This window comes from Nomia melanderi, chromosome 4 (genome assembly GCF_051020985.1).
Source record: "Nomia melanderi isolate GNS246 chromosome 4, iyNomMela1, whole genome shotgun sequence".
In the NCBI taxonomy this organism is placed as follows: Eukaryota; Metazoa; Arthropoda; class Insecta; order Hymenoptera; family Halictidae; genus Nomia; species Nomia melanderi.
Window position 1 is genome coordinate 11,062,735 of NC_135002.1, and position 12,838 is coordinate 11,075,572.

The 12,838-nt window shown below is 36.7% G+C and overlaps 1 protein-coding gene across 7 annotated transcripts in view; it reads right to left on the reverse strand.

The window, feature by feature from the left end:
- Positions 1-12,838, reverse strand: part of Mp (collagen XV/XVIII-type protein multiplexin) — a 393,214-nt gene that overhangs the window by 75,001 nt on the left and 305,375 nt on the right. For 6 of the 7 annotated variants that reach the window (XM_076366515.1, XM_076366514.1, XM_076366511.1 and 3 more), the window contains exon 6: positions 4,253-4,324. The exons of the other annotated variant lie outside the window; for it this stretch is intronic. In XM_076366515.1, coding sequence (XP_076222630.1) covers positions 4,253-4,324 — 72 coding nt within the window. The remainder of the gene's footprint in view (positions 1-4,252; positions 4,325-12,838) is intronic. 7 annotated transcript variants of the gene reach the window in all.

The window sequence follows — 12,838 nt, forward strand, 5'->3', positions numbered from 1 at the left end:
CATATTAAACATCAAATTATTTAAAACGGTACGACCGTGAAAAGTTTTCTCATAACTATGATGAAAATTTATAAAACAATTAAACATTATATATACATATAAGAAGTGACCGGGGTCCAGGTCTATACAGCACGTAGTCACGGCCCTGCATAGCTGTGGTCGGCGAGCGATGGCCGTGTGGCGCGAAAGTTCCGTTCGCGGACATTTTCTTACCCTGTCCCAAAGAAAACCCGATGTCACGCTTCCCGCAGGGGGGTTCCTCTTCAGAAATGTCTGCAGAATCCAATGGTGCACAGCAAATTCGTGCTGGCCAACCCACTTTTCGTAGAAATGTAACAGAAGTGCATACAAAGTACGCTCATCTACCTTTTTTTAAACTTTGATCACCGTTTACAAACATTTAATGATACTCAAAATTCAAAATTTTTATAGCTACGTGATCAGGCAAGTCTCCTTTATTTTTTGCGACAAATTTTAACTGCCTATCGTTTTTAGTTTTCACGTAACACTTGGTTTTCTGAAAAATTCGACCGTTTTTACAAAATGCCAGTTTTCTCGAAAACTGGACCTGACCCAGCAATTTGGTTTCCGGATTCGTATTTAGGGTAAGGAACTCTATAAGAATTACATAGTGGCTATTGCAAAAACTAACATAGGTCAATATTTGTTTCACAGTGTTATTATCGTCTTCGTGAAAGAAAAGAAAACCCGTTCGTTTTCACGAACACGCTCCAGTAATTATATTTCGTGGGCGTGAAACGCGTATCTGCGAGAATCGCGTGGGGGTGGTCCGATAATCGGATCGGAATTATCAGCGGTGATACGAATCTGTGCCGAAATTAATTACGGTTAAAACGGGGCCGCGTCGCGCTTCACTTTCGTCATATTTTGATTGAAGATTCCCCGCATCGAGCCAGCCGACACTTCAAGCTCCGCTTAACTGACGTTGACAAATTAAATAAATCGACGAGTAGAAAGTGTCAATCGCACGTCTTTGTTTGCTCCCGGGGTCTGTCCATTTTTTCACCTGCGTTCGTCCCTTTCTCCCCCCCCCCCCCCGCCCACCTGTCGCCTACCCTATCACCCTCTCTCCTTCTCTCTCTATCCCCCTCTTTCATTCCTTCATTTCCCTCATTTTCCCATTGACACGGATTGCGTGGATAACTTCCGCCCCGTGTTTCGCTCGATTTATTTCTTGTGGAATTTATGATCTCGCAAGCGAGCGAGCGAGAGAGAGAGAGAGAGAGAGAGAGAGAGAGAGAGAAAGATAGATATATAGATAAATAAGCAGATAATTGAAAATTGAACGTTGGGATCAGCAAGAAAATTCGGTTTTGGTTCGATAATTCCGGAACAACGTCAATAATTTTACTGGCGCCGAGTCAACTAGTACGAAACGTTATGGGTGATAATATGCGTTAGTTATCTATAATCCGTTTCTCGTTGATGAACAACGGATGCCCGTAGATTGATATTCTTAATTGATGGTCTTATTAAGCTTCCTCTACGTTCCGGATGAACAGTAGCTATTAAACATTGCAACAACAGCAAGAGAACATCAGAACAAGAGAGTCGATTAATAATGATTGTTTTCTGCGAATGGTTTTACGCGTAGATAGATCGACAAGAAATTTGCGACACTCTTTTCAGGATAGCGATCTGAAGAAGTGTTTAACTCCGTCGCATATGCCTAGAATTTTTTTCTATTTTTCAATAAATCATTTGCGAGACTCGCATCGATCATAGTTGAGAAAGAAATCGTAAGACAGCGGGTTGAACTTCTATTACATTTAATCTTGTTACTATCATTAGTGAATATAGTATGACACGGTATGACAGAATATTATTTCGTTGTCATTTCTATTCCATATTCTATCTCTTACAAACTTATCATTTTTAATGAAAACAAATATTCTTATAAAAAATGTTATTCTAACTTTCAGAAAAACACAGGCTGTCATTAAGTATATCGATTTCATGATGGTGGCTTCGAGACTAGCGCACTGGTGCTTCGCATTTTATCGATATTGAAATGTGTGGTATGAAAGCGGTGCCACCAGGAACTCAAGGGTTAAGAAATCGCGCGTTCGACTCTAGACTCGGGACAAGATTTCGCTGCGTTTCTGCTTTGCCTGTGCGTACGCACGTCGATAGCGAGATTATTCCTCGAGAATGGTCCGTTGCTCGTGCCGCTTCATAAATCGCTCGATTTATCGTTGCTGACTCATCGGGATCCATTCGCGGTGCAACGCTGGCCCCCCGGGGCTATCCCATTGGGTTTCGGTGACCTATTGGGAAGCACCGACAATTTTCCACGATTTTTTGGTACTTTTTTTACCATCCCCCCTCGCTCTTTCTCACTCTCACTCTCTCTTTCACTCTCTCTCTCTCTCCCCCCTATCTCTCTCTCTCTGTCGCTCTTTTTTTCTACCGTTCCAGGCATAATTATTTTACTATGGACGTCTTTTCGCGGGGTAATGTATGCAAATTACAGAAAGGGGAATATACGGAGCAATTTACTTAACGATCCTGAATTACTCGTGAATAGCGCGTTATATAAGGGACACTGTGCAAAAAAGGAGCTATGATACGTGTAACCGAACGGGATGCACGCCAAAGATCGTTATTTTTTTTCTGGAATTTTGATTCGCGAACTTTTTCGGAATAACGGGTTAATTAATCGGTTCCATGCGTGAAGCGGATAGAACGTTTGGTTTAAATATTCGAGAGGTAATTTTCGGGAATATATTCTGAAATTTGTTTATCGTCAACCAGTTTTTGCTAATTAAATCATCATTTTGATAGTTAAATTAGAAATGATATATAACGATTTCGTTTGAGCCCGTTAATGTGTATTTTCCGTTTTTATTGATGGTCGATTCGACAGCAGATGGTTTCAATTCACAAACGCATTTTTTATGAAGAGACTCACCGAAAATTGATCGTTCCATTCTCCATTTATTGAAATTTTTAGTTACATTGGCATTGATTGTACACAGTGTAAGATCGAAAGTAGATAATTCTTTTCGGATGAAATGAACGGATGAATGCCTTGTGGAAATTGCGAAAAATGAAACATTACAATATGCACGCTATATCGAACGAGGTATAAATTCACGCATCGGGATGAAATGAATTTTCCTCGACGTTACGTCGCAAAAAAAAACGGCCTTGATCCTGCACAAAAGTCATACGTAAAAATCAAAATGGCTCGTGCGCGACGTTGAAAAATTTAATCTTTTACACCGTTCGCGTCGACGTAACCCGAAATGGATATTTAATTATTAACGTTTCCTTGTGCCATAGAAACTTGTTAAATCAGTTTTATGCGTAGCCGTTTTACGCCAGCACTTATAAATTCTGATAACTCATGTTTTAATTGCGACACAGTTTCGTAGGAAATGGATAAATACGAGTGTTATGGGAACAATGTACGATGTTTGAAGAGAATTTAAAAATATTTTGGAACAACTTCGTATGCAGCATTTAAAACTATTTCAAACCACGAATCACTTCGTGAACGTTTCGTAAAGGAACTAATAAAATAAGTAAGATTAAGATAAGGAAACTAGTAAAATGAATAAGATTGGGAACTTAGTATATCGTGGTAAATAATGCTAGACGAAAGAAAACAAATCTTTTTTGAGCATATTTCGTCTACGATGAAGAATATTTATAATTGTTGGAACAATATATATCTAACCGAAAGAAACTGAGAAAAATAGAACAGCAAACATTCACAATGATAAATACTATAAATAGTACACTGATATATCAAGTTTAAGAAGACAAGTTACATGTTGAAGTAAAACAGATACTCCAGAAAACTCCCCCAACAAAAATAATTCGTAGCCATAATAAAGTGTTGAGGCGTTCATGTAAACCGCGGCAGTGGGCACGCGATGAACAAGGGAGCATCTTCTCGTGGTCACATGGTCGATCGTATGTGTAATCTCGTTTTGTTAATTATTCATCAACATTATACATTTAATTACCAAGAAAAAAGCGTTATTTTTTAATGATTTATATTCATCATCCATATATTAGAAATACCCGAATATTTGTTGCACGTTGTCTTTTTAATAATTAATTAATTAAAATCATTATCCATCGATTAATGAATTTTAATCAATTGAAAAACGTAACGTTACGTTCAAATCAGTTTGATATCGCGTAATATCACACACATACGGACGTGCTACTGTTTCTATGAAATCCATTGAACGATTTTAAAAATTGGAAGTATACTCACGTTGAAGTCCGCTGTGCACTTTACCAAATCCGCCGGATGTCCGGAATAGAGCTTCAAGGTTTGCAGTAGACCCTTTAAATAAACAATTAGAAAATAGTAGGCGATTGCACGGCACAAAAAATTCATATTTCCCTTTCACGAGTCTCGTTGTCTCTTCGTTTCTTCTGCGATTCACGGCGAAACGGCAATGGTCACAGAATTTCAATGTATCACTCGTCGACGAAACGTCACTGTCATTCTCGAAACACGAGAACGAAACGTGTTACTCGTGCGATCTTCTTAAACCGAAATTCCTCGGATTACTTAATACTACCGTTGATTCGATTTAGAAACATGCGCGTATATAATATTCTCATACGGCGCCGTTTTGATCACGCATCCTTGTACTACCGTAACACGAATTCATTAACACTAAACGTATCGGCACTTTGTATATTACTTATTCCTACCGTAACCAGTCAAATAACAGGTTACAAAATATAAATAAACTAATTAGATGATCAATTTTTCTTAGTGGAAACGGAAAAGAAAGGCAACAAAAATTGAAATATTGATTAATCGGAAAACATAGGAATTGTATTAAGTTAAATGTTCAAAAGAAAACGCTAAATTTTTTATCAAATTTTAAAACCGATCAGTTTACTATCGCAGTATGTTTAATGTTAATAATTACCACGATGCTGAGGTACAATACGAATATCTCTCGAGGTGACTTTGAATACTCATTCCTTCCTACATTCTGTCACTGAACGATTTCAGTAATAGTGTTATTGAAAATGATTATTATAAAATAATGGATAATGTATTGAAATGAAGAGGAAAAATTATTATATGTATAGTGTAATATTAGTAGTGAAAGTATCTGTATGTATATGAATATTTTCTAAATATTTATTTTTATACATTAAATGATGGCATTATATAATTGATTGTTGCATTAAAATGAAATGAAAGAGATTATGTTGTAATATGGGGGTAGAATGTTTTACAACAGGCTAAAAGTTCAATCTTGTTCGGCTTTAAAACCGCTATAGATCATTTTCTCGTTTGACTATTAAAGTAATAGCACCATTCGTGCTCTAAACTCCGCGGTGTCTCCTAAATTCACTTGGATTTGTAGTGTGTTCTTGTTCTACCATAAATTCCACGGAAATTGGAAAAACCTTTAGTGAACGGAAGCGGCGCAAACAAAAATCAACTGGAGATACTCGAATGCGCAAGGCAATCAATAATACAGTGTATCGACGTATGTAGTACGCGCGCGAGGTTGCTCAGGACATTTATTATGAAGGAAGTTAAAGTTTTCAGTGACTTCGTCAAACATCAGATTTGACTGATTTGCAAACACATATTTATTATGAACGTTGCACTAGTTCGTAAGGCGCTGGTTACGCCTAAAAAATGTAATACATTGGACTCGCGTGTGGAAAGAGAGAAAAAATCTCATCGACGAAACCACGCATTCCCAGCTTTCTATCCATTAAACAAGAAACGTGGTAAACGGGAATAAAATACTCTAAAATAAGTTTTATTTGGAATCGGCTATAAATGAACAACATATTGTTATTTATATTAAATAATTAATACGAAAGTATCTTTGTTACTGGAATTTACTTAAAATATACCTTAATGTGCTCCAGTTATTATGTCATATTACATTATACTCCAGTATTTCACTTTTTTTTAATTACACGCAACGGATAACATTAATTAATTACCACGTTCACTACCAGCGTCGCATATTTACGACGGTTAATGTTTTATATTTTGAGTAAAGAAGAGTAAATCACATTTATGTGTTTTCATCTAATATTGCAACGCATGGTATAATATGGAGGAAGATATTTTTCTTGATTACTATTTGTAGTTCGTATAGACGATATATTTTGTTCAATAAAATATTGCAACCCCGGAGACTGTTATTGAAAGAAATACTGGTAGCGAAGGGGTTAAAAGACTAATGAAGAGGTGAAAAAACCACCAAACATGACAATGATTAATTTCTTTTTTTAATGTCACTTGTATTAGTCAATTAACACATTGTCGACCGAGAACGAGATTTCTCGTTTTTATATCACATAGTTGACGACCGGAAACGAGTTTTCTCGTGCTACATCTGTAATATTTGTATCGTGCCATTACACAAAGGCAACTGTTTCACCATATATCATAAACGAACAAAATTTTAGAGATACTTATGTCTAAACAAAAGAAGGTTCAATCAAATATATAACATCAACAAATTATTGCAGTTTCATTAAACTTCCAAAATAATTGCACATATCTAAAATCGCCGGTCTGGTAGGCAATTTCTGCAAACCCTTAGCGATCGGCAATGTGTTAACATGCACCTTTAACCAGTTAACTGCGTTTCACGAGTATACACGTCATTTCAAAGCTTGAAACGATACTGTTTTTCAACGATGAATTATTCATTTTTTCAGATAAACATGTAATTCTTCTATATTTTGTTTTGGCTTTCATTAAAATATACTCTAGTGTATACTCTCGCAAAACGAGAGATCTTTCAAAATAAATTCCACAGTTAACAGGTTAACAAGATAAACAATCAATAGACTTCAGGCGAGAATCTTTGTATTCACCTGCAGCGATCGCGAGAATACGATCGGTGGGTATCACCGATTTTCGAGAACTGATCGAGAAAGAATCGCTCAATATTTAGATGATAACGAATTCGGTCGGCCGATTCGAGTCCACGGCGAAATAAATTCCGTGTGGCGTGTACGCGATTTATTTCGCAACAAATCTGGATTATACTTTACGCGCGCGCGTACTCGCGCCGAACGGTTACATCGGAATGTAAGCTTTCACGTGTGCATCTGAAAATACTTTTTTTTCTTTTCGTCGATAAACTGTTCTCCTGTACAAAATACATCGCGAACAAGCGCAAATTAATACTGATTTTCTGATGCGCGGCCGCGCACGAACGCGAGAATTGCGCTCGTTGTTGGAAAAACAAGCTGCGACCTCTCTCTTCCTCCACCTATATCCCAGTGCGCCGACGAAACAATCGCGGGCGTTTCGTTTTACGTAACACGTGCAACACCTGCAACGCGCGAGCACCGGTGAAAACAATTTTCTTTCCTTTTTTGCCCGCGTATCACATAATCCGAATAAACGAACTTCGCTAGTAACTTCCGCCCGGTATACGCGCGAAAATCGTACTGAAATTTTAATGAACAGGACTCCCGGTGGTTTGGCTAACCGATTGACTCTTTAAATCACGCGACCGCTTAGAAATCGTTCGATGGAATATGTCTGTATATTTATTGTTTCATCTGTCACCTGAATAATATTAATGTCGACTGAAAGTACAGTATATTAATTATACGAATACGTATTCTAATTGTCTGTCTTCGAACCTGCGATTTCCAAGATCTAAATGGACGAACATCAATTTTCCTAGGGACAATGCAATAAACTGTACGAGAAATGTAAACCTAGTGTTAACACTAGAACTAGTTAGTTGTTGCGATCTCTTTGAGAAGTGTGCACACCTTAGCGCGTGCCATTCCTTCATGACGAGTTGAATGACCCTTTACAGTCGAAAATGTATCACTAGAAATATTCAATACATTTCAATAAGACATAAACGTCATTCTTTGAAACTAATTAGTCAGAAACCGTACATAAATTAACCCCATCACATACAATATCATGTCAGATTCGTGTCGAAAATTTCGGACTGAGTTTGAGAAATCTAATTCATATTTTCTAAATATAAATTAAATACTTTTCTATTCTTAATCGTTAAACTCTGAAGTAAACGTAGACGTAGAATAAGTATAAAAATCGTGTCTTTTATTGATAAATCATTAACGATAGAGTAGTTGCATCGATCATATCTAAGAACTAAATCATAGGGCAAGAGGTTAACAAACAAAGCTATTTTATTTTAATAAATCACCTACCGATGCATTATACAAAGCATAATATCATATACAAAACTGTAATCTTATTACTTCAAATCTAGTAGTGACTGAGAATCATCTGTCGAGCGCAAAGGGTTAATTACTCGTTCTTCGAATTTCCGAAAGTCTCCAGTCGTCGTTTCAATGTTTGAATCGTTGTTCAACCAGACGCGGAGTACCGCAAAGGAGAATCGGTGATTTATTCGTGGGACAAACGAATCGTCCATTTCGGAGAAAGACGCCGCGAAACGGGACATCGATCATTCGGAAAGTGTTCGCGGGATCGATCGATCTTTCCAAATGGCTCGCGGTAACGGCGTATTTTTACGATTTTCGGTTGATGCGCGAAAGTTTTTTTTTCTCTCTCCCCCTCGTTCCACGACAGATACGGTCGCAACGGAGCATCGCGACGGTGTCACGAATTTTTTCATTCGGGATAAAAAGAACCCTTCGGCCGCGGATTTCCAACGGCAAAAAGTCGTTTTCATCTTCCGGCGACGGCGAAAAGGAGAAGAAAAAAAAAAGAAAACGGTCCGATCGCGGTTTTTCCGCCGATTAAACACCGCAAGGTCGCTGCGCGACCGCTTGTTCGGTCCGCGCGTTAACCGCGGCTTAAATTGCGATCACCCACCCGAAATTTAATGCCGGAATTAAGCGATTAGTCGGCTGTGGTGATTTTTTAACGGGCGGCCGAAGTGTCGGACTATTCGAGCCGGAATGAATTCCGTTCGTAATGAATTCTTCCGCGTTTCTTCCAAAAGTCGCGTCGATTCGATGTGGTAAAACAAAAGGTAACGAAATTTTTGTGACAATTGGAAAAGGCGTATTATATGTCGGTGATATTTAATCGTTGATCATGGATTATGAAGAAATATATTTCGTCAGTTATGTTAACTGTTTTGGAAGGAGAATTAACATTATTGTTTATGCTATTTTTATATTTTTCATTTTATTTTGTGATTTCTGTTTGTTTGTGGAGCACTTGGATGTGTAAAGTGATAGAAGTATCTGAATGATTAATATGTCAAGCATTGTGGCAAACTGTACAATAAATGTTCGTAAATTCAGTGTTAAAATGTACCAGCTGCTTTCAAATTGATTGAAATATTTTAGAAAACCTCACCACCCTTGTTTCACCGTTAACGAAAAGTTTTAGCAAAGTGCTCTATCGATTTCACGTTAGCGGTATAATCAATTGCGTCTAATCTGTCGTTAGGTGATCATAATTCGACTGTCTCCGTGTCCGCGGATTGATCAATCGATACGCGTTGGAACCTGCTTGTCGACTGAGCTAAATTATTACGAGCGTAGGTCTGTAGCCACAACTAAACGATGTTTGCATAATTTTACCGAGTGACCGATGCGTTTTCGTCGTAGCGGAACTCCCCTTTACGCGTCGTGAAATTAAGCAATACCGAATCCGTGTCCCAGATATCAACGCTGATCACCGGTTATCTGTATGAACCGAACGACAGAAGAACGAATCAGCTGTCGACTCCTATATGAGCAGTTCTTTTTTTTAAATGGCGTAAGTCTATTTTTTCATACGTTGAGATATTTAACACGTTCAGCGCCATGAAAATCTTGACCGTTTTTCCGTGGAGTTATTCTTTCGTAGCAAAGAAAAACAGGAATTATTAGTTATTTAACGTTACTATCTTTGCATTACATTATTATCAGCTTAGTTACATTATTAAACATTTTCGTTCGACATCGGTTATTTTGCATCTTACGATTTTTTTCGAGTAATTCAGAAAACACTTAACACTTAACATATAAGGGTTTACGTTTGAATAAACATAAAAAATATTGGCAAACGTTGATCAATTCGGGTAATATTTTTAAAACCATATGCTTGTTAAATTTTATTATTCAATAATAATTAATAAGCTTGTTATAGAAAATAAACGATTTTTTAGCTGCAAATGGATTTACTCCACTTTTAACAAACATTCTCGCGATAATATTTTACTGTTAAACTTCTTTTGATTAATTTATGAGGATATTGTGCGTCATCGTGTCATGATAAGTATTAAAGGAGGATATCTATATTTCACTAAAACTACCATTAACTCATTTTTTTCTAGAAATAAACTTATGCCAGTTGAAAAAAAAACGGCTCATATAACGATATGTTTTCACATTCAGGCAACCACTTAAAAAACTTTGAAAATAAATTTCATTAATATACAAAAATTGAGTATACGGCATCGCAGGTTTCTGTCGATAATAAATGTAAATAAATTCATGGTGGATAATGGGATCTATGTAAAACAAAATGATGTTACGCAATTGCGAATATCAGCGACGAGTAGGTACGGTAAGCAATGAGCAGACCCGTTAGCCAAACCGTACCGAATAACATAAATTTCCAATAAACGTTCGAAATCAATTTTCCCCAAAATGAAGTCGCGCATTACAATATTTCACTCTTGATCTGATTTCGCGTTGTAGATCAAATGAGGGATTGCAAAATGTCGTGATAGTAATTACTGATTAATATGTATCGTTCAGTATTCCCCCGTGCTACCTATATGATTAACAAATGCTTGGAAAATGATCAGAAAAATTTAATTAACGGCTAATTATAATGATTCGGTATCACTTAAAAGCCACGTAATTCAATTTATATGATAAACAGAAAGCGAATATATTCACGGAGATACGAATTTTTGTTAACAACACCCTAGAAACAGAATTCTAACAAATATTTGTGCATTTTATTATATATAATAATCGTAATAGATTCCGAATGAAAGCTGATTAAATTCTGACCAACTTTTGACCGAAGTTAATTTTCATATAAATATGCATATCTATTCGATAAGTTCTAAAATCACGTTAAATTTATTCACTCACGTGCACATAAATACCACGAATCCCTTCACTCGTTAATATTTTCACTGTCGAAGGATCGAAAACAATATCTCGGCTGCACGAAGAACTATTCGATGGAATCAATTTTTGATCGGGCACTAACACTCCAGTGGATCGTCAATTACGGGTAATTTTCGCGCGAGAATCTTCAGAGAAAACCGCATTCGAAACTTTCTAGTTGCTCCACGGGTTCTTGCGTCATCGAGTCTTCGACCATCGGATTAATCGGACGGAAAATGAGGGTTTCCGGCTGCTTCTCGGGCGATCGTTCCGTTCGAGATGAACGCGGATGACTGTCCTCTACACGCTAGACGCCACAAAACCCAGAACCAAAGGATTAAAGAGAAGGGAGGAGTGGTTCATGTGTCTACAGTTAGTCCCATATCTCAGGTAGGTGGCACAGACTATCAACAATTGGCACGTCTCGCGACTAAACTGCGAATTTTTCTGCGTTCACGAAACCATATATACGAAGATTTGTTAAATATTAGGTTATCCCATAAATATTGTTGGTTTTGTACTAACTTCTATAAAATCGAGAAATTAATACTTACGTTACTTTTTAGTTACTGACGTGTTAAACATTGTTTCGTATGATCTTTTTCCATTTTTCGATTAACTTTTTAATGCAACTTTCGAGAAAGTTCTGTAGTTTTCTATTAAAATGTTTACAAGGAATTGCATTATTTATGGGACGATTTAATACCTTATATTAACGAGCATTGGCAATTAGAATTTATTTATAGAGTATGGAATAATAAGTGACAGTGCGAAGTAAGAATTTTCTTAATAAATTTTAATGGAATTTTAAATCGAGATATAGCAATGTTAGAACTATCATATGTGATGACAGTAGAATTGAGTACTTTGTATTTTCTTATGTAAGCTACAACAATGCTTTACTGAAATTTCAATTCTTCTGTGTCAATTTGTTTAGTAATTCTTAAGCAAAGCTGTGTCATTTTTCTTGTATTTGTATTTGCTCAATCATTTTAACAGAAGAATCTCAAAATGGGTCATGTTGATCTACCGGATTTTCTGAGTGCTGAATTTAGTAGAACCTTATTTATTTCTGACTTCGATGAAAGAGAGCATAAAAGTACGACTTTATATCAGCATCCTCAATCTGTGTCATTCTTTCTTACTGCCATACCTAATGTTTCTGACAGTTCCTTAATAGTTTCCGCATGAAATACTCTGCCCCTGTCATTAAAATGTGAAATGTTAAGGATACAAAACTTTCCAATAAATCGAACGCACGAACAGACTTTAATCTAAGAAGTAAGATAGTTATCAACTTGTCATCGATTTCTTCATAAAGAATCTCACACCAAGACTCTTGGAAGATTTATCAAATAAATTCAAAAAGTGCCAGTAGACATTGCACAGGTTTTTATATATTTACATTCCTACATAATCATTTAATTAGCGATTCAAACGATTTTTTTTAACACTGTTCTTTCTAAATGGATCTAACTCGAAGGATCTTTTCCCCTCTCAAAGAAATCGAAGCTTCTCCATTTCTTCTGTTTAATTGATTTTCGAACATTTATTTTCGTCCCGTCAGTTTCGAAATTACGTGGAAATAAAATACGCGGGTGGCACGCTTTTGACAGCTCCACATATCATACGCGAGATCTCCGCCGCGAGTTCGTTAAATCATTTTAACACGTCGTTTCTATACATTCTGTTTATTCTAACGATATTTATGGCTGCTCGCCAGTATTATTTGGATGTTCCAAACCAGTGAGGTTTGTTAATTAAAAAGTTATATTTT